Source organism: Phyllobates terribilis, unplaced genomic scaffold (genome assembly GCF_046119375.1).
Source record: "Phyllobates terribilis strain yellow unplaced genomic scaffold, ASM4611937v1 Scaffold_260__1_contigs__length_2691941, whole genome shotgun sequence".
NCBI classification, from domain to species: domain Eukaryota; kingdom Metazoa; phylum Chordata; class Amphibia; order Anura; family Dendrobatidae; genus Phyllobates; species Phyllobates terribilis.
In genome coordinates, this window is record NW_027363020.1 from 1,083,061 (window position 1) to 1,105,805 (window position 22,745).

The 22,745-nt window shown below is 43.0% G+C and overlaps 1 protein-coding gene across 1 annotated transcript in view; it reads right to left on the reverse strand.

The window, feature by feature from the left end:
* The window catches only part of LOC141219301 (protein ELYS-like), a 112,548-nt gene that overhangs the window by 76,200 nt on the left and 13,603 nt on the right, over positions 1–22,745 (reverse strand). Inside the window, exons 5-11 of the mRNA XM_073666069.1 lie at positions 22,226–22,433; positions 17,915–18,028; positions 17,691–17,772; positions 16,382–16,532; positions 4,753–4,885; positions 4,493–4,671; positions 3,267–3,328 (exon numbers count right to left, since the gene is read on the reverse strand). Coding sequence (XP_073522170.1) covers positions 3,267–3,328; positions 4,493–4,671; positions 4,753–4,885; positions 16,382–16,532; positions 17,691–17,772; positions 17,915–18,028; positions 22,226–22,433 — 929 coding nt within the window. The remainder of the gene's footprint in view (positions 1–3,266; positions 3,329–4,492; positions 4,672–4,752; positions 4,886–16,381; positions 16,533–17,690; positions 17,773–17,914; positions 18,029–22,225; positions 22,434–22,745) is intronic.

Genomic DNA, 22,745 nt, shown 5'->3' on the forward strand with positions numbered 1-22,745 from the left:
TTCTGCATCCCTCTGCAATTGATTGGAGTATCCATGGATTGTTGGATACTTCTGTCCATGCTTTAAGTATTGGAGTCTCCCAACTACTCTCTTCGCATCATTGTCTACACGTGCCATTTCCTGCACTGGCAAAGATATTCCTTCTATTACCTCCCTTCGGGTAGCTCCATCTTCCCAGTATATTCTGGTCTTTGATAGGAACGAGGCCTCAGAAAGGATGATACTTTAGGTTTTTCTTCTGGAAACCCCTTTTTTTCCTCTGAGGCTTTTTATACCATATCGCCCAGAACTGGACCGAATACTCAAAGGCCAGAAAAGGGGATGGAACACAGTTTGTTCTTTGAATGGCTATCACCTGACCAAGTTTTTAGCCATATTGCTCGCCTAGCCATGGTGGAAAGTGCCCCATTCCTTGCGGCAAATCTAATTGACTCGGCTGAGGAGTCAGCCATAAATCCCATTGCCATTTTTAGTAATGAAATGGATTCTAGGACCTCATCTCTGGAAGTCTTCTTCCTCAGATGACCTTCTGATTGCTTTAACTATATATTCATGTACCTTGCTACCGAGGTAGCTGCTATTTAAGCTTTTATTATTGTAGCAGAGGTCTCCCAGGTCTTTTTGAGAAGACAGTCTGCTTTCCTGTCCATAGGGTCTTTCAAACATGAGGAGTTCTCAAATAGGGTGGATGCTTTCTTCTCTACTCTGGATATCGGGATATCAATTTTAGTGATTTGTTTCCATAATTTTAATTGCCTCTGGTTCAAACGGTAGACGTGATTTGAAACTTCTGGGAATAAATTAGTGTATTTTTCATGTCTTTCCACTCCTCTAGTATCATGGCTTTAATATGATTATTAACGGGGAATACTCTGTTCATACGGCTTCTCAAACCTCGATCGTTTTATCCTGTACCGGGGAGGGCTGGTGAGTGTCCTCGACTTTCATGGTGTTTCTCACGGCTGATAGAAGTACATCAGTATCTTCCCAGGAAAAAAGATTTATTTTTATCCTTTGGGGAAACGGAGATAGATCCTTCTCTTTCCTCTTGTTCAGGATCAGAGTAACCTGACAATTCTTCCTCCTCAGAACTAGATTCTTCCCACATTATGGTGCTTATATCAGTCATAAAAGAGGAATGTTCCTCCTTAACCACCTTGGCAATACAGTCAGTGCATAATTGTTTCCCATATGTATCCGGTAGCTTTGTGTTACAGATGGAAAATCATTTCCCTCTTTTCTTAGTGGCCAAAGGCATCACAGATCTTTCAGGGATCACCTTGTCCTATAAGAACAAGGGATCATAGAATAAAAATACTAAAGAAGACAGATGGAATCAGTAAGTGAAACAGAAAGGGAGTAATCCCCAGATAACTGACTTGTACTGGTGGTTCAGCAGGTGTATCAGAGCGACCAGTGGTTTGTCCTTCCATAGCGGTCATTCTGGATGCACTGGTAACCTCAGCTCCCCTCTAACAATACTTAAATAGTATTATCACACCCGTTTTCCATCAGAATCATCAAAAAGGCATTTCACCTTAAATTTAGGATTTGGCACCATTTAAAAAAAAAAAAAAAAAAAAGAAGCAGTGCGTTCCACGGTGGAACGCTCACCGGGCACTAGAGGTCTGCATGTCGCTACCTTTATAACCGGAAGTGCTGCAAATTCAATCTTCAGGACGCATAGGAGTTGCACGCAGGGCTTGAGCAGCGTGAACTGAGAGCCCCCCGAGGGGGAAGCAGTTTTCCTCGGGAGCGTTGGCTCAACCGGACAGGCTGAGGGACCCCTTGATCAGCAAGATGTCGGCCTCCGGACCACGGCAAAAGGAAAGAGGAATGCGAAGAATCCCGATCCTCTCGAGCCTGACATCAGGAGGTCTTGATCACTGGAAAATTTGTGGAGGGGTGTCGCTCGTCTTGGTTCGGTGCCTCCCTTCTTGCGATGTCATCCTCCTCCTTGCTTTGCGTGGATGACGCGTCCCGTATGTCATCTATACAGTCCCCTGCCATTGCGCTCCTGTGCACGCCTACTTCTCTGCCCTGTCGAGGGCAGAGCAAAGTACTGCAGTGCATGTGCCAGAACAGGTCAAAGAGCCCAGGCGCATGCGCACTGCACTACTGTACTCTGCCCTCATCAGGACAGAGAAGTATGCCTGTGTAGGAGCACGATGCCGGGAGAATCTGTGGATGACGTACAGGACGAGTCATCCACACAAAGCAAGGAGGACAACGACGCTGGACAAGGACGGGCGACACCCCTCGGACCAGACTCGACCGCCACGCAGGGAAGTATAATAAAACATCTTTTTATTGTCTTGCAGGCCGGCTTGGGGGCATAGACCCTGCATTATAGAATGCTGTATATCAGGGCTGAACGGTGGTGGCCATATCTTATATGGGACAAACCTTGTGACAGGTTCACTTTAATGATTTCCATTGACAAGCAGAAACATAAATGTTCAGACATTGCATTTTTGCTGCAAATGCTTCTGCCCCAAAACAAAGCGTTGGAAAAAAAAACACTGCGTACAAACGTGCATTTTGTTGTATGTATGTATGTATGCATGCATGTATGTATGCATGTATGCATGTATGTATGGTGTATGTATGTATGGTGTATGTATGTATGTATGTACGTATGTAGTATGTATGTATGTATGTATGTATGTATGTATGTATGTATGTATGTATGTATGTATGTAAAACGTTATTTTTCCCATTCATTTGAGTAGGTGAAAAGTGTTGCAAAAACAAAGTGCATCTACTGTATATAAACTGTTCCAAGAAGATTTAATGATCAAAGGGAATCTCTCAGCAGATTATTGCTACCTCCTCTAAGCAGCCTGATGTAGGCAAAGAGACCCTGAATCCAACGATGTACCACTTTGATTACTGGGCGCAGTAGTAGGGACACAATTTTTAGGTTTAGCAATGCAGCAGAGATGAGAAAGCTGCCCCTGCCCACACCAGGCTCTCTACAGACAGTGAGGTGCTTATCACAGAAGGGGGCTGAGTTGGACGATTGCCGGCCTGCCGGATCCTCACAGCAATGTTAATCAAGGTGATTAAAGTGTAACACCACCACACAGCGTGGACATATGACACCATTGAGTTTAGTGCTTTATCCCCGTCATGCTGTCCTTAATTTACATAGGAAAAACATGCTGACAGATTCCTTTTAAAGAAAAAAATTATAATTTTCAATAAATAAAAATCTCAAGCAAATTTGTCAATTTTAGATAGGAAAGATTTCATTGTTCTTTTACCTCTTTATGAAAGCCAGTGCATGTGATGTGGATAACTCCGGAATTCAACAAGCAAGTAGCATCTTCAATATGACAGAAAACAAAAAAAATATCGTCAGAAAACTCATTAAACCTAAATTAGTTTTTAATTTTTTTAAAAAGTTTAAAATATCCAAGAAATTTCGTTCCACTTCATGATTGTGTTCCACTGGTTGTTGGTTCTTCCCCAAAAAATTAGAATTTTATATCTTCATGTTTGAAGCCAGAAATGTGGCAAAAGGTAGAAAAGTTCAAGGGGGCCAAATACTTTCACAATGCACTGTGTGTCCTGCTAATAAGGCGTGGGATGGAGAGATGGCACATCATTCCTACTGATCACAGGTGAGGACGGGAGAGGGACAGACAAGGGGTGCATCATTCCTGATGACAGGTGGGATGGAGAAGTGGCATTTGTTCTTGGTGATCTATAGGGATGAGATGTGGAATGGACAGATGGCACATTATTGCTGCTGAAAGGGTGAGGAGGAGATGGGTGAGGTGGAACACTGTACCTGTTTATGACAGGGAATCAACTTACAGTGTCCATTTTAGGACATGATCAGACATCAAAGTCAAACATCAGAATAATGCCAGTTTGAGGCTAAATACCTTGTCTGAGAACTGACTGACATGTGATAAAAAAAAAGTCACTATTCGCTGGGACTTGAACCCAAAACTTTGTCCAGAAGCCAGTGCACTTACCATTGAGCTATTCACTCAATTGATGAAAGAAGTTTTTCTTGGCTTATGAGATCAACCATGAAAATACCCGAGGTGTCTAAAAGTCACTGTGATTCTGATGTTTGAAGAAAGTCAGATATCAGAATCACATATCAAAGTCACACATCATTTATATTTGGCTTGGAGGAGGTATGTGTGAAAGTCCCAATGAGTTGCAGACTGGTTTGCACTGAAAATCATATAACCTAATAGAACGCCTAGATTTATTCAGTGTATAGCTCAATGGCTACTGCACTGGCTTCTAGACCGCTTTCAGTTCAAATCCCAGAAGCGAACAATGACTAATAATGGCACAAAATCAGGGTGCCGAAATAATGCCAGAGCATGTACTATCACAGGGTCAAACTGTAGCAGGAGGGGTACATAAACATTACTATATTAAAATAGGTCTAATTTATATAGGAAAAAATATATATAAATTAATTTACTATTCAAGGCCATCAATAATAATTAAAAATAATCATTACCAAAATTATAGGTGCTTGGAAAGTAGAACTGTTCTGGTGGTGGATATGCAGGTGGAACACCTCTACTCAAACTACGTTCATGTACAAGAACATCAAAGATGGTGTCATCAGTCATGTTTGTCAAGGCTTCAAGAGACCAAAATGCAACATATGAACAGTTTCTAAGAAACTGACCAGGCCTGTGAGAGAAAGAAAATAATTGGAGTATACAATGAAAGGAATGCCATTACTCTCCTCTCCCACAAAAAAAAAAATCTTACCTTAAAGAATCCGGCATCTGTGCTTGAGACCAACGATTTATATCAAACACTCCCATGTAAATTGAAGGCTTATTTTGTCCATACGTATTAACTTGCCAGCTAAATATTGACACACTGGTATCAGGCGATGTAACTGAAAAGAAATCATATTGCTAGAAATATGTACAAAAACATTATTTGCAGTCTATAATAATACCCTAGAGGGCTTTCCATTTCATTGACAAATCTTGAAATAAGTTTTAACCTGCAGGTCACAATTTTTATTAGAAGATTTTAAAACTCCACAAAGTACATGCATATAAAGTACTGCATTTTCAGACAGACGCGGTCTTTAAATGGGTTGTCCACTACTTGGACAACCCCATCTCAATCCTTGTTTGGCCCAGTAAAATAACACCCATAGGGCAGAGTGAAGCAAGCGCTGATTGGCCGCAAGGATCGTATGACAATGTTATGCGAGCCCTGGGAGACCCCGTGTAGACACCTCGGGAACAGCACCGGCAACAGAGGTGAGTATATGTATTATTTTACAAGGGGAAAACATAGGGATTGAGGAGGGGGTTTCCCCGAGTGGTGAACAATCCTTTTAACTGCAGTATAAAAGTAATACATTTTAACTGGATTGGAAACCTTGTGTGTTAGTATCACAAAACCTATTTAGATGTTCTATTGCATGTGTTTTTAATGACGTAGAAGTGAATCTTACATAAAATATTACATATGTTGCATTTGATAAAATACATAATCACTGTTGCAGTTACTTTTCATTAAAATTTGCATCTGTTCTCCTGATATTAAAGGGAACCTGTCACCATGAAAATGCAGTCCTATCTGCAGGCATCATGTTATTGAGAAGGAAAATCAAATTAGATTGATCTATAGTTTACTGAAAAAAAGTTCCGTATAACCCGTATTTTCATCACAAACCTCTGCCTTTTGAGATTTTCTGTCCAGTTGGCGGTCCTATCAGTGATTGACAACTTTCTCTGTACAAGTGTACTTACAGTGATAGATGTCAATCATTGACAGGACTGCCCACTGGACTGAAAGTCTCAGAAAGAACAGATTTAGGTGATGAAAACAGCTTACACTGAATTTTTTTTTTTCACAAAACTATATATCAATCTAATCTGTTCCTCCTCCTCCTCAATAACATGATGCCTGCAGATAGGACTGCATTTTCATGGCGACAGGTTACTTAAAAATTTTCTTTTTTTATTGTTTACAGCTTATTGCCAAAGGAACCGGCCACAAATGCAGTCTAGCAGCAGTAGCCGAACACACACAGTACGTGCAAGCGCTTTACAGTGAACCTGACATCTGACACTTCATGCCCAATCCACTAACTGATCTCAGCCACTGCCTGAATCATGCCACCCTCAGATTGGGCAGCAAGTATCAGATGTCAGATTCCCTTTAATAGCAGGTCATAAGCACTTAATTGAAGCGGTTGGAAAAAATCTAAACATCTTATTCTGAATCATAAAAGGGCGAATCCCAATAAATAAAAAAAAAAACGCAAACCCACATTGGGTAGAGATGAAACTTCTAGATAAAGATGGGTCTGGCTCTGAAGGGTCGTGCTTAAGGGTCTTAATCTGAAATAAGCCGGAAGTAGGCCAGAAGGTAGGAGTAACTATTTACTAATTGTGCTTAGTTTCTCTCTCTCATTCACACTTAAACCTTCATTATGCTTACATACGCCCTTGCTGTCTTTGCACCACTAATCCTTACTCTCCTTCACTATCCCCCAAACCCCAGCACTCTCTAACCAAATAATAATCTCTCCTTCCCGCTTACCCCCTCACCTGACCTCATCTGCACACCTGCTCCTCAACCTCAGATCTATCTATAAACATAAAACAAGCCGGACACTCTCCTTCTCCCAATCCTGGAGCCCCATAATTCACAACTCCCACCAATTCCTCCTCCTATCGCTTCCAACCAACTGCAAACTACCGCAACCTCTCCCAAATAAAACCCGTGCCCCTAACGCCCACCCCCCTGCTCCCTCTCTCTGGAGCACTTTGGAACGCCCACTCTGTCTGCAACAAGCTCTATTTTGTCCACGACCTCTTTACCTCTCAGAGAGGCCCATCTCTCCTTCCTGGGCATCACAGAGACATGGTTGACACACGCCAACACTGTCTCCCCTGCTGCGCTGTGTTATAGTGGGCTCCACTTCACCCACACTCCTCGCCCTGGTAACAGACATGGTGGAGGAGTAGGTCTTTTCCTTTCTACCAACTACACCTTTATCCCTATCCCACCTCTACCCTCCCTTCTTTTGAAGTCCACTCTGTCCGCATCTACTCTCCCTCCAAGTGGCTGTCATACCGACCTGAGAGCCCGGTCACTGCCTTTATTGACCAATTCTCCTCTTGGCTTCTTTACTTTCTCTCTGCTGACATTCCCACAATCAACATGGGTGATTTCAACATCCCCACTGACATTCGCCAGTCAACAGCATCTAAACTCCTGTCGCTTACTTCATCCTTTGGACTTCGTCCTCCTGAGCTACCCACACAGACGGACACACACTAGACCTCACCTTCATCCGACTCTGCTCCCGATCTAACCTCAAAACCCCCCCTTACCCTTATCTGACCACCATATACTCTCTCATCCCAGTTCTCCTCACCTGCCACCCATGCCCAGCAACTAGCACACCCCCGCAGAAACCTTGCACATCTAGACACTCGTACACTCTCTGACTCTATTCTACCACTGATATCCATATCCTCACTCCACGACACCGTCAACGCCACTGCTTTCTACAATGCCATTCTCACATCAGCTATTGACTTGGTCGCCCTCGACACTCATTCCCCACACTCATCCCATCCCTTACCCATCTCTTCAGCCAATCACTAACTTCTGGTACCTTCCCCGCTGCCTTCATGCATTCCACAATCATGCCCATCCTCAAAAAGCCATCCCTCGACCCAACCGCCTTGTCTAGCTACCGCCCTATATCGTTGCTCCCATTTGCCTCCAAAAGCCTTGTGCAACACGTTCACGCTGAACTTTCCTCTCACTTCTCATCTAACCCTCTTCGACAACTAACAATCTGGCTTCCACCCACACCATTCCACCGAAACTGCCCTTACCAAAATTACTAATTACTTACAGCCAAAGCTGACAATTCTGTTCTCCTTCTTGACCTGTCCTCAGCCTTTGACACAGTAGACCACTGCCAGTCCTACTACAGATCCTCTCTTCCTTTGGCATCAAAAACTTGCCCTATCTTGGATCTCCTCATACCTTTTTAACCGCACATTTAGCATCTCCCACGCTACCTCCTCATCCCGCCCCCACTCTGGGAGTCTCTCAAGGCTCTGTCCTAGGACCACTACGCTTCTCAATCTATACCCTTGGCCTGGGACAGCTCAAAATCTCACTGCTTCCAATACCATTTGTACGCTGATGACACCCAGATCTACCTCTCTGGCACAGATGTCACCGCTCTGCTGTCCAGAATTCCAGCATGTCTATCAGCCATATCCTCCTTTTCTCCTCTTGCTTCCTAAAGCTCAATGTGGACAAAACTGAACTCATCTTTCCCCCATCTTGCGTATCTTCCCCACCTGATATTTCTATCACAATAAATGACGCCACACTTTCCCCAGTACCGGCAATCCGCTGCCTCGGAGTAACCCTTGAATCTTCCCTGTCCTTCAAACCCCATATCCAAGCTCTCGCCACCTCTTGTTGCCTGCAGCTCAAAAATTTCCAGAATCCCTCCATCTACTAAACTGGTTGTGCATGCCCTCATCATCTCCCGCCTCGACAACAACAGCATGCTCCTCTGTGGCCTACCTGCTACCACTCTCACACCCCTCCAGTCCATCCTCAACTCTGCTGCGTGACTGGTTCATCTCTCGCATCGCTACTCCTCCGCTACCCCCCTTTGCAAATCTCTTCACTGGCCCCCAATTGCGCAGAATATCCAGTTGAAACTACAAACACTGACCTACAAAGCCATCCATAACCTTTCCTCTCTGTACATCTCTGAACTAATCTCCCGATATATTTCCTCACGTAATCTCCAGTCCTCCAAAGGCCACCTCCTCTCCTACACACTAATTCGTTCCTCACCCAATCGCCTCCAAGATTTCTCCCCATCCTATGGAATTCTGTGCCTCAACACGTCTGATTAGCCTCCACATTTGGATCCTTCAGACGGAACCTGAAAACCCATCTCTTCAAACAAGCTTACAGCCTGCCATGACCTTGCTTGCTGCAACCTCAACACCAAAGCTACTGCAACCACCCCCAACCTACTGTCTCCTTCCCCGTTCCTGTAGAATGTCAAGAAATCCCTGCCTATGTGCTTATTATTCCCCTAAATCCCCGCCTCTGTTTAGTTATCATATCCCCCCCTCCCCTGCACATCACAGGGCCCTGTGACAAATATACATATGGATAGAGATATAGATATATATATATATACACATACACACATACATATATTATATATACAGTACAGACCAAACGTTTGGACACACCTTCTCATTTAATGATTTTTATGTATTTTCATGACTATGAAAATTGTACATTCACACTGAAGGCATCAAAACTATGAATTAACACATGTGGAATTATATACTTAACAAAAAAAGTATGAAACAACTGAAAATATGTCTTATATTCTAGGTTCTTCAAAGTAGCCACCTTTTGCTATGATGACTGCTTTGCACACTCTTGGCATTCTCTTGATGAGCTTCAAGAGGTAGTCACCGGAAATGGTTTTCAATTCACAGGTGTGCCCTGTCAGGTTTAATAAGTGGGATTTCTTGCCTTATTAATGGGGTTGGGACCATCAGTTGTGTTGTGCAGAAGTCTGGTGGATACACAGCTGATAGTCCTACTGAATAGACTATTAGAATTTGTATTATGGCAAGAAAAAAGCAGCGAAGAAAAACGAGTGGCCATCATTACTTTAAGAAATGAAGGTCAGTCAGTGCGAAAAATTGGGAAAACTTTGAAAGTGTCCCCAAGTGCAGTTGCAAAAACCATCAAGCGCTACAAAGAAACTGGCTCACATGAGGACTGCCCCAGTAAAGGAAGACCAAGAGTCACCTCTGCTTCTGAGGATCAGTTTATCTGAGTCACCAGCCTCAGAAATCGCAAGTTAACAGCAGCTCAGATTAGAGACCAGGTCAATGCCACACAGAGTTCTAGCAGCAGATACATCTCTTCAACAACTGTTAAGAGGAGACTTTGTGCAGCAGGCCTTCATAGTAAAATAGCTGCTAGGAAACCACTGCTAAGGACAGGCAACAAGCAGAAGAGACTTGTTTGGGCTAAAGAACACAAGGAATGGACATTAGACCAGTGGAAATCTGTGCTTGGTCTGAGGAGTCCAAATTTGAGATCTTTGGTTCCAACCACCGTGTCTTTGTGCGACGCAGAAAAGGTGAACGAATGGACTCTACATGCCTGGTTCCCACCGTGAAGCATGGAGGTGGTGTGACGGTGTGGGGGTGCTTTGCTGGTGACACTGTTGGGGATTTATTCAAAATTGAAGGCATACTGAACCAGCATGGCTACCACAGCATCTTGCAGCGGCATGCTATTCCATCCGGTTTGCATTTAGTTGGCCAATCATTTATTTTGTCAACAGGACAATGACCCCAAACACACCTCCAGGCTGTGTAAGGGCTATTTGACCAAGAAGGAGAGTGATGGGGTGCTACGCCAGATGACCTGGCCTCCACATTCACCAGACCTGAACCCAATCGAGATGGTTTGGGGTGAGCTGGACCGCAGAGTGAAGGCAAAAGGGCCAACAAGTGCTAAGCATCTCTGGGAACTCCTTCAAGATTGTTGGAAGACCATTTCCGGTGACTACCTCTTGAAGCTCATCAAGAGAATGCCAAGAGTGTGCAAAGCAGTCATCAAAGCAAAAGGTGGCTACTTTGAAGAACCTAGAATATAAGACATATTTTCAGTTGTTTCACACTTTCTTGTTAAGTATATAATTCCACATGTGTTAATTTATATACATACACACACAAATATATCTATCCATCAAACTATACACTGTAGCTCACAAATCAGTTATATGGATGTCTGGCACAAAAATACCACTGCTAAGTGCCACATTGCGTAACTGCAGGGCAGTTTGATTAGCACATATGCATATATAGTAGCTCTATACAGCTACTCCACTGACGTCTCAACCTCAGTCACCTTACTGATTTAATAAATGTAACCAGGGCTGTGGAGTCGGTCTCCATTTAGGTGGAGTCGGTATAAAATGGACCGACTCTGAAAATATATAATAAATTGGGTACAGTAGTATAATGCAGGATGTGCTGTAAATGTTTTCGTAAGAATTTGGGAAAGTTATGAAATGTCCTATAAATGTCTGTTCTGTTCCTGATGTAAGGGTCTCTGCTTAGGTGAGATGAATCTGTGCTGCACTTTATGTACACGCTCAGTAGTGAGGCCGTGCTGTGGAGTCGGAGGTTTAGCTTACCATGTTGGATTTACCAATCTGTCGGCGTTGCACCTCTGCCCTCAGCCCTGTGTACTCTGCCGATCTCCTGGCATGAACAAATGTCACATGACCACGGCAGCAATTATGGGATATTTGTATGTTAAGAGACAAGCGGGGAACAGAAGGCTAAAAACAGAAGAGCAACATCATATTGCTTTTTTTCACCATTATTAATTTAGATAGCAACTTGGTCCATTATTAAAGGGAATCTGTCACCCCCTGGCCCTTATCTGACCTCTAATATTGGCATACAGGTGATAGAAATGTAAATGTATACCTACCGCTATGGCCCAGAGTAGAGGTCTAGTTGATTCAAAATGTCTTTTTATTCAATCCGTATACTGATGCTTGGGGTGAAGAAATCCCCGCCTACTTTGGGAATTACAATGTTACCCAACCCCACTCCCCTGCATGTGCTTCCAGGTCCCGCGCACGCTCACCTCACCTTTAAAGGGAATGTGTCACCCCCCTGGGCAATATCAGACCTCTGGGCATAAAGGACTTTAATCAATTCTTTTTTCCATAGGCTTGGTGTCCGGGAGACGCCTAGCAATCCCCGCCTGTGTGCTTATTATTCCTTCAAATCCCCGCCTCTCTGCTTAATTATCATATCCCCCCTCCCCTGCACGTCACAGGGCCCTGTGACAGACCCTGTGACGTGCACTGTGCTCCCTGACTTCCGGGCATGCGCAGAGGGCCGCTCACATAGAGCGCGCTTTGCTTCATCCAGGCCCGTCTACCTGTGCTCTGCGCTGCAGGTTTCTATTGCGCAGATGCCGGAAAGTGACGGTGACTCCCGGCGCCTGCGCAATAGAACCCTGCAGCACAGTGCACGGAGAGTCGAGGCCGGGATGAAGCAAAGCGCGCTCTATGTGAGCGGCCCTCTGCGCATGCCCGGAAGTCAGGGAGCACAGTGCACCACACAGGGTCCTGTGACATGCAGGGGAGTGGGGGGATATGATAATTAAGCAGAGAGGCGGGGATTTAGGGGAATAATAAGCACATAAGCGGGGTTTGCTTCAAGCCTGTGGAAAAAATAATTAATTAAAGTGCTTTTCTCTGCAATCAGACCTCAGCTATGGGCCATGCAGGTATGTATAGATTAAGGCTGCGTGCCCACTATGCGTTTTTCAAGAGCTTTTGCCGTGGAATTTCCGCAGCGAAAACGCTTAAAAAACGCTTGGTAATATGTGCCCCATGATCCCCAATGATAATCCGCATGTGCTGTGCGGAAATTTCCGCTGCGGATTATCAATGCGGAAAAATACGCAGCATGTCCATTAATTTTGCGGACACGCAGCGTAATTGTAAAATGGTACCTGTAAAAAAAAAGAATTTAAAATAAAAAAATAAAGATTACACTTACCTTCTGATGTCCTCCCGGTCTCCTCAGCGATGCGTGCGGTGTGTTGGGCGGCTCGCGGTGGTGTGAGGACCTGACATGACGTAATTGAGTCATGAGACAGGTCACGCGACCACTGACGTCGGCGGTCGCGTGACCTGTCACATGACTCAATGACGTCATCGCAGGTCCTTCACACCACCACGAGACACAGGGGAAACTGGACACATCAGAGAAGAAGACCACGGGCCATCGGAAGGCAAGTACAATCTTTATTTTTTACTTTTCACCATTCTTATTTTATTCATTTATTTTTATTTTCCTTTTTAACTATTACTTGGTCACACTATATATGCCGGTTGCATGGATTTATATAGTGTGACCAAGTTGTCAAGCACTTTCCAAGTGATGCTAAAATTGCTTTGAAAAGCGCTTAATAACCCGCATGTAGAAATGCATGCAAAAACGCTTGACAAACGCTTCTACCTGGCGGGAAAAACGCATGTAAAATCCGCATGCATTTCTGCATCGTGGGCACATAGCCTTACTTTTCTATAACCTGTATGGCCATAGTAGTGGTATGATATCACCCGGGGGGGCCACAGATTCCCTTTAACACGAGTCACACTTTTTTCTCCCGGTTATGTTTCCAGCAGTGATCTTGTGAGCAGACGCCAGGGAGTCACATAGCTAGGAGAAAAAAAAAGTGCGCCTTGTGTTAAAGGTGATGTGAGCATGAGCGGGACTTGGAAGACGAGACTGCATGTCACAGGGCAAGGGAGTGGGTGTGGGGGACATTGTAATTCATAAAGTAGGTGGGGATTTCTTCCCGTCCCCCAAGGATCAGTAAACAGATTGAATAAAAAGACATTTCAAACCAACCAGACCTCTAATATGAGGCATACAGGTATGTATAGATTTACATTTCTATCACCTGTATGCCCATATTAGAGGTCTGAAAAGTCCCAGGGGGTGACAGTTTCCCTTTAAGAGGTTGTCCAGCAGTGGTCACCCCCTTTAATTTCATCTAATGCACAGCATCTAGTGCTCTGAAAGAGTAAATCTACTAAACAGCAGAAAAGGTTTAAACATTTAGATTTTTTTTTCATGCTTTTGCGGAATATAGTTACTTACAGTTAGGTCCATATATATTTGGACAGAGACAACATTTTTCTAATTTTGGTTCTAGACATTACCACAATGAATTTTAAACAAAACAATTCAGATGCAGTTGAAGTTCAGACTTTCAGCTTTCATTTGAGGGTATCCACATTAAAATTGGATGAAGGGTTTAGGAGTTTCAGCTCCTTAACATGTGCCACCCTGTTTTTAAAGGGACCAAAAGTAATTGGACAGATTAAATAATTGTAAATAAAATGTTCATTTCTAGTACTTGGTTGAAAACCCTTTGTTGGCAATGACTGCCTGAAGTCTTGAACTCATGGACATCACCAGACGCTGTGTTTCCTCCTTTTTGATGCTCTGCCAGGCCTTCACTTCGGTGGTTTTCAGTTGCTGTTTGTTTGTGGGCCTTTCTGTCTGAAGTTTAGTCTTTAACCAGTGAAATGCATGCTCAATTGGGTTGAGTTCAGGTGACTAACTTGGCCATTCAAGAATATTCCACTTCTTTGCTTTAATAAACTCCTTGGTTGCTTTGGCTTTATGTTTTGGGTCATTGTCCATCTGTAGTATGAAACGACGACCAATCAGTTTGGCTGCATTTGGCTGGATCTGAGCACACAGTATGGCTCTGAATACATCAGAATTCATTCGGCTACTTCTGTCCTGTGTCACATCATCAATAAACACTAGTGACCCAGTGCCACTGGCAGCCATGCATGCCCAAGCCATCACACTGCCTCCGCCGTGTTTTACAGATGATGCGGTATGCTTTGGATCATGAGCTGTACCACGCCTTCACCATACTTTTCTCTTTCCATCATTCTGGTAGAGGTTGATCTTGGTTTCATCTGTCCAAAGAATGTTCTTCCAGAACTGTGCTGGCTTTTTTAGATGTTTTTAGCAAAGTCCAGTCTAGCCTTTTTATTCTTGATGCTTATGAGTGGCTTGCACCGTGCAGTGAACCCTCTGTATTTACTTTCATGCAGTCTTCTCTTTATGGTAGATTTGGATATTGATACGCCTACCTCCTGGAGAGTGTTGTTCACTTGGTTGGCTGTTGTGAAGGGGTTTCTCTTCACCATGGAGATTATTCTAAGATCATCCACCACTGTTGTCTTCCGTGGGCGCCCAGGTCTTTTTGCATTGATGAGTTCACCAGTGCTTTCTTTCTTTCTCAGGATGTACCAAACTGTCGATTTTGCCACTCCTAATATTGTAGCAATTTCTTGGATGTTTTTTTTTCCTGTTTTTGCAGCTTAAGGATGGCTTGTTTCACCTGCATGGAGAGCACCTTTGACCGCATGTTTACTTCACAGCAAAACCTTCCAAATGCAAGCACTACACCTCAAATCAACTCCAGGCCTTTTATCTGCTTAATTGAGAATGACATAACGAAGGGATTGCCCACACCTGTCCATGAAATAGCCTTGGAGTCAATTGTCCAATTACTTTTGGTCCCTTTAAAAACAGGGTGGCACATGTTAAGGAGCTGAAACTCCTAAACCCTTCATCCAATTTTAATGTGGATACCCTCAAATGAAAGCTGAAAGTCTGAACTTCAACTGCATCAGAATTGTTTTGTTTAAAATTCATTGTGGTAATGTCTAGAACCAAAATTAGAAAAATGTCGTCTCTGTCCAAATATATATGGACCTAACTGTAGATTCAAGTACTTCTGGGGATTGAAAACATTCTCTCCTTAACGCAAACTGATGTATAAAACCGTCATGATCAGGTCACTTTGTGCACTGCTTGAGGGATCTGTACGGTACAGCCTCTGCATCGGAGCAGCAGGAGCTCAATTGATATACACAGCCAGGATTCTGATGTGTTCTCACCAGGTTTAGCAGTTCAATCTGATATGCCGATAGTGACAACAGCACACAAAGAATCTGACCAAAAAAAAAAGAGCGCTCCCTTTGTCAGACCATCATCAGCACCTCTAATGTGCGCAGCGGTGCCAATGGACTATGGCAACCAAGAGCCCGAAAATGGCCTTTTGGTCTGCCATACAGTACAGTTTAACAGATACTGCCAGAGTCGGGGTTTGATAGGTTGACGGGGATAAATTAGGTAATCCACTGTAGCGATGTGCGTTAACAATATGATCATGAGATTTTATGTTCAAGTTCCCTTAGGGTACTAATATTGTAGTGTAAAAAATATATATATATCCTTTGAAAAACATTCCATATCTCTGATTACTATAATGATATCAACATTTATGCGAAGCTGCATGGTGAACAATGCAAAGTGTATGTATATATGTGTGTTTTATATACACACATACATACATTTGTAATTTTTTCTATTTCCACCTATAAATACAATTCATTCCACAAAAGACAAGCCCTCATTCAGCTATATCTTCAAAAAATGTGATGAAAAAATATATATTTGTCCTAAAGACCCCAAAATTAAGGGGTTAAAGGGATTTTCCAATTTTTGAAAGTGATCGTATACAATAGCGTGTACAGACAGACCAGGATGGTCCAAATATTTTACATTTGAAGAAACTTAATCTAGTCGGCTTCTGATTAACAATGATGTATGAGATAAGACTTTGTTGTACTCTACATAGTCAAATTTCAGATCAGTTTCTGTATATGCCTTGCAAACATAATAAAAGACATGAAAGAGAAAAATACAGAAAAACAAACCATCATGGAGACCGTCTTCTCTTTCGCTATGAGCATGGAATTTTTCTATAGTCTGACAGCCCAGTAACTTCATGCTGTTTGTTTGACCTCTTAAAAATAGGGTATTCGCTGAAAGATCCAGGTTATACCTTTCCTCACAGTATTCCAAGTTCTGTAAAAAAAATAAAGAAAGAATAATTGACATATAGATAGATAGATTTATATTATAGGAATAGATATACCTAGTCTAGCCTCTCCCTGCCCCACTCCAGGTGGTTGACAGGTCTGTACCATGTGTGTGTACATAGGAGGAGACCTGTCAAAATCAATCAACTGGAGCGGGCAGGAACAAGTGAGCCAAGGACCATGCCGGATTTGTCAGGTCTATTTCTATAGTCCATGGCTGGCTTTTCAAACAAATTTTTCTCTGAAATGCTGCGGGGTTCCAGTGAAAAGTGTACACGGCTATAATCGTACAACCACGATGTTTCATGCCGTCTATAATTCAGGCAGTGTGAATCTAGTGGCAGCTCATCAAGCCTCACATTTGAATCAATTTGAAGCCCTATAGGCTCTGTTTTGGCAGATGGTGCAAAGGGTTAAAACCTAGCCCTACAGATTCTGATTAAGTGCACCTGGATTTCTCTGCATATAGCCAGGCTAGGTGTTCACCTTAGTCAGTCAGCTGGGGAAGACTAAGCAGAGTGGGTTGTGTTGGAGATGTTAGAGAGAGACAAGCCAGAATTCCACTCTGAGAAGAGACTACACAGGCCATGTGCGCCAAACTGCAAATATGAGTGGTTGCTTTGGACAATAGCAGTTTTGTTTGACCAAACTTGGACTAGCTGAGTCGTGTATGAGTAGCCAAGGTCTATTTTGTTCAGTTAGTGCCTGGACAAGGCTAGGGATTTTGTGTTTATGGTTTTGTTTTCTTTAAAAAATAAAATCCAGTGCCTGTGTAAAAGCAGTCTACTGCCGAGCATGAATCCCTACACAATATATGCAAGGACTTAAACATAACCAAAGACAGCAAGGGACACAGGAGAGATGTAGTGGAAAGTGAACAGTGACCACCAGCTGGAGGTGGGTGAAGATCCTAAAGCAGTCAAATGTGTATACATCCATAATGTAAATAAAGTGGTAACAGAACAAACAATGACAGTGTGAATGTTGTAATAAAACAAAGCTCCTGACCAGAAGTGTCACTCGAGGAGGAGCACTCACCAAGGAAGTAAGGAGGGTTCAGAGCTGTGAGGTGCTCTACAGACAACTTGAGAATGCCCCCTTTACATTACAAACCATACAGAATAAAAATATACAGACATCTTACCTCATACATAATTTGTCCTGATGGTAAACGTTTTCTGTCCCCAAAAGCCAACTGCAGCAAATGAAAGCTTAAATCTCTACCACTATAGTAGAAAAGATTAAAAGGTTATGATGAGAACATAACTGGAGAGCTAAAGAAATGACAAAATACAGAACTCTTAATTTTGAAATGTAAAATAATTTGGGGAAAGGATGCAATGTTAGTAATTGGATTTTAACAATTACCTTTGACTCGTTTGAACAGCCCAAAGGTAACAGCAGTTTCGGGGGTCATTCTCAGGTTCTTGAAAAGTGACGGAGAAAACAGGAACTCTGCCCCCTTCAATTTGAACATGGTATCTGAAAAAATATATATATATACACATTAAGTCATTAAAATGTCCTACACAAAGCGACATACAATTATGATTTATCCCAGATGATAACTGCATGCAGAGCTGCTATAATAACACATCACGGCTTCTGGATATCCGGCCTGTACAAACATGATGCAGCCCACCACACTAAGCGCCGGCAAGCACGTTTCACACCGGTTAAAGAGAACCTGCCAGCAGATTTTAGTCCTATAAACTAAAGGCATGGCCATAATAGCACGGCGATGCTGATTAATATGATACCTGGTGTGAAGGGATGCGCTCAGTGGCTGCTGATTACTCATCTTATAAAGTTTTCATAAAATGGTGTCTTGTGCTTCAGGACAGGGCGTGGGGGCTGGGTTGTCTTCTGGTTCTCCACCCCTCCACACCAGACTCCTCTATTTCTGAAGCAGGTAACAGATTATTCAGGGACTCGCATACTTTATAAAATTCCACAACGCAGCCATCACTGCATATGCAGCGCCTCTGACGCACACAAGACGTCATTTTCTGAAAACGTCATAAAGGTGAGTATTCAACAGCCACTGAGCGGATCCCTTCACATCAGGTATCAGTAATCAGCACCACAGTGCTATTATCGCCATGCCTTTAATTTAAAGGGCTAAATCCTGCTGACAGGTTCGCTTTAATCATTGTGGTCCGATGTTTGATTGAGTCTGTAGCAAAATATCAAAGTGCTCTACATAGCGCCTGCAGTGAAAATCATTTTTGGTGCTCATTCTGGTTTTTCCAAATTCTCAAAATCATTACATTAAAATGTTCAGATTTTTTAACCCCTTTCTAACATTGTGCGTAATAATACGTCCCTGTGCCCTGGACCTTATGGACCAGGTAAGTGTTATTACTTCTCGGCGATCGCGCCCACACAAGTTGTGCAGCCGCGGTTGCCGGCGGGTGCCAGCTGATACCTGGAACCCAGAGCCAGGAGCAGTGTCCGCACCGCTCCCAGCACTTTAACCCCTTAAATGCTGCGATCGCAGCATTTAGCGAGCGAGCAGAAAAACAAATGCCGCTCTGCTCTTGAATCGGAGACCCAGTGACATCATTGCCATGGTGTGGAAAGAAGGAGAAAGAGCCACAGGTACAAAGAGCCAGGCACCCAAATATTTGTATTACAAAAATATATAACATTTTATTGAACAGAAGTTTGACAAAAAGACATTAGACCACACAAAAAACATTAAAAGCATTTAAAAAAGGAAAGCAAAACCATGTGAGGGCGTAATATCCCACACATGCACCAACAGGTTAACTAGAATAGAAAAATCAGTCATCATTCAAGACATGTGTCATAGTGACCATAAAGAAAGTCATAAATAGCCCAAGATAGAAAAGTACATGATCATAAGGTTCAATAGTGAATGACTATAAAGTGCAGTAGTATATAGAATATTGATACAATACAAGATGCATAAATAGGATCAATCAAAAGAGGAGGACATCTAATAATATCGCCTAAACATCCTGATCATAATGTTAATCATAAACCATCTACTATGCAGGCACTCAGAGTTCAAAAGTATACAGAGTGTAATATAATAACTGTATGCGCTATTAAGAGGTCAAAGTTAGTATACCTGTTGTGGTCACCCACGCGTATCGCTGCCCACTAGCAGCTTCGTCAGGGGTCACATGACTGTCGGCTAAAATATGGAAAACTTATAGCTCTCAAAATATAGTGATGCAAAAAAAACAAAAATGTTTTTTAGTGTGTGACAGCTACCAAAGATAAAAACCCGATCTAATCACTCACACCGCATGAGGAACGGCGTAAAAAATTAAAACAATTCTTCATCTGCTGCTTTGTTCATTCTGCCTCCCAAAGATCGCAGTATGGCTCGGCTCACATTTATCCTGCGCTCTGTGCTGAGCGCTTACGCTAGGGCTTCCATGTAAGTATGCGATTCAGAAGGAACCCCCAGCGGAAGATTCCCTGTAATGAGGCAGATGGAGGCACCGTGGACGCCGTCTGGCCTGTGATCCAACATTGTCAGTCTTTTTATTAGGCGTGCATAAAAGTGCCGTCGGGCACAGTTTTGTTAACGACTGAAAAACAGGACACAGCTAAACAGAGGCCAGACTGAGTCCAGAGTAAGGCCGGTTTCACGCGTCTTGATATTTCCGGTAAAGGAAATACTGGTACCGGAGATAACCGTGTCCGTGTGTACCTGTGTGACATACGTGTGGCAACTGTGTGCCGCATCAGGAGCACACGAACTGGCACCTGGGAATCAGTGGTAAAGTTAACGCTGTTCCCAAGCGCTGGGTGATCAATGCTGCCCTCATCATTATCCCATGCCGATGCATCAGCACGAGCAAGGAACAATGTTGACAGTAGTATTCTGCTTCCGGTGTGTCCTGGTGTAAAAATAAAATTTTACATTCAAATAGCCAAGTCAGGGCCCCTTCCCTTCCGAGCCCCACCATGCCCCTAAACAGTGGTTTTCCCTCACATTTGGGGTATCTGCGTGCTCAGGAGAAAGTGCACAACAAACTTTGGGATCCATTTTATCCTGTTACGCTTGCAAAAATGAAAAAAAAAAAATTGGGTCTAAAGTAGAATGTTCAGTGTTTTCTTCCACATTCCAACAATTCCTGTGAAGCACCTGAAGGGTTAATATATGTATTGAATGTGGTTTTGAGCACCTTGAGGGGTACAATGTTTAGAATGGTGTCCCTTTTGGGTATTTTCTGTCATAAAGGCCCCTCAAGGTCACTTCAAATGTGATGTGGTCCCTAAACAAATAGTTTTGTAAATTTTGTTGTAAAAATGAGAAAACACTGGTCAACTTTTAACCCTTCTAACAAAGAAAAATGTTGGTTTTAAAATTGTGCTGATGTAAAGTAGACATGTGGGAAATGTTATGTATTAACTATTTTGTGTGACACATCTCTCTGATTTAAGGGCATAAAAATTCAAAGTTTGAAAATTGCAAAATTTTCTAAGTTATCGCCAAATTTCGAATTTTTTCACAAATAAACGTAAATCATATCAAATAAATGTTACCACTATCACAAATTGCAATATGTCATGAAAAAAATCAAATCTCAGAATCAGTGGGATCCGTTGAAGCGTTCCAGAGTTATTGCATGAAAGGGAGACTGGTCAGAGTTGTAAAAATTGCGCTGGTGATTAACGTTCAAACAAACTTCGGGGGTAAAGGGGTTAAGCATTTCCCACCTCCCATTGGCTTTCAATGCAACTTGGACAGAATAAAAAAAAATATATATATATATAAGTCTTGAAGTTTACCACAAAAAACTGGGAAAATGTATTGACTTGGATATAAGCCTAGGGTGGGAAATGCAGCAGCTACTGGTAAATTTCCCTATCCTGGTGTGCATATCATCCTCATCCCCAATCCTGGTATGCATGGCCCCCCATCAATGCACACATGAAAAAAAATAACACACTTCTACTCACCTTCCCTCTGCTCCAGTGCTGCGTCCTGTTCTTCCAGCAGCTGATGAGCGCATGACGCCACTGCCATGCGCCCTCAGACGCTGAGGTGAGCTGCCGGGATATTCACTTTTCTCCACGCCGGGACTATGGGCGTGGAGTGGAGTGAATATTCATTTTCTTTAATAGCGCAGTGTCAGTCGCAGCAGTCTGTTTCCTGCAGCAGCTCAGCGATACGGTGTGCTCCAATAGCATGCACAGAGGATAACGGAGCCAGTGGCTGCGACTGACAGTGTGCGCTATTAAAGAAAATGAATATTCACTCCTCTCCACCCCCATGGGCGTGGAGAAGAGTGAATATTAATTTTCTTTAGCAGCAGGCACACATGGTAGCTGCAGCAGCCGGCTACCGACTGTGCACCGCTCTTCCGCCGCAACCTCTCCCACCCCACAGCCAGAATGTAAGTATATACTCGAGTATAAGCCGAGGGTTTTTTTTTTTTCAGCATAAAAAAAAATGTGCTGAAAAAGTCAGCTTATACACGAGTATATGCAGTAGCTTTGAAAAAAATCATTATATACACATTTTAATCAAAGTTATATATTAAATTACTATGTACAATAATGTGTGGCCAGAAAAAATAACAATTTTCCCTAATAAAACAAGCTTAATACAGCCACGTGAGGGAAAATCTTGAAATGTATCTAAGAATGAAGTAATGCATTTGAATATGGAAAAATAAACAAAACTTTACTTACTCTCGTCTTAAAGTTTTCATGTTCCATAAAGAGAGGTATCCATCAGAGAATCCTACAGCCAGGTGATTAGTTCTAGCTATATAGCTGACTGTGGTGACCATGGCTCCAGAAGGTGCAAGCAGCTGAAGACCTATGTGTCGTCTCTCTCGATTAGCCGCTTTTCGGAGTTTAGGGATTTCTGCAGGTATCCCACTAATGACTTCAAGGTCTATAAATAAATTGACAGAAACAAGCATTTCAACATTAAAAGGGGTTGTCACTAACACCTTCTTAAAACTAAACGTTCAGCCCTGATAAAAAAAACAAACAAAAAAAACAACTTGTACTCGCCTCCCATGCCGGCTCCATTCCAGCGGTGTCAGCACTCGCGGTCCCGGGTCTGTGATGCGGTGGAATGACCTGTGATGCCCGGCGCCCAATCAGTGCTGGCGTCAGAGTCCCGGCCTTCAGACAAACTAAACATGAAGAAGAAATCTGGGATCCTCCATGTTCAGTTTGTACGAAGGCGCAGACTGACGCC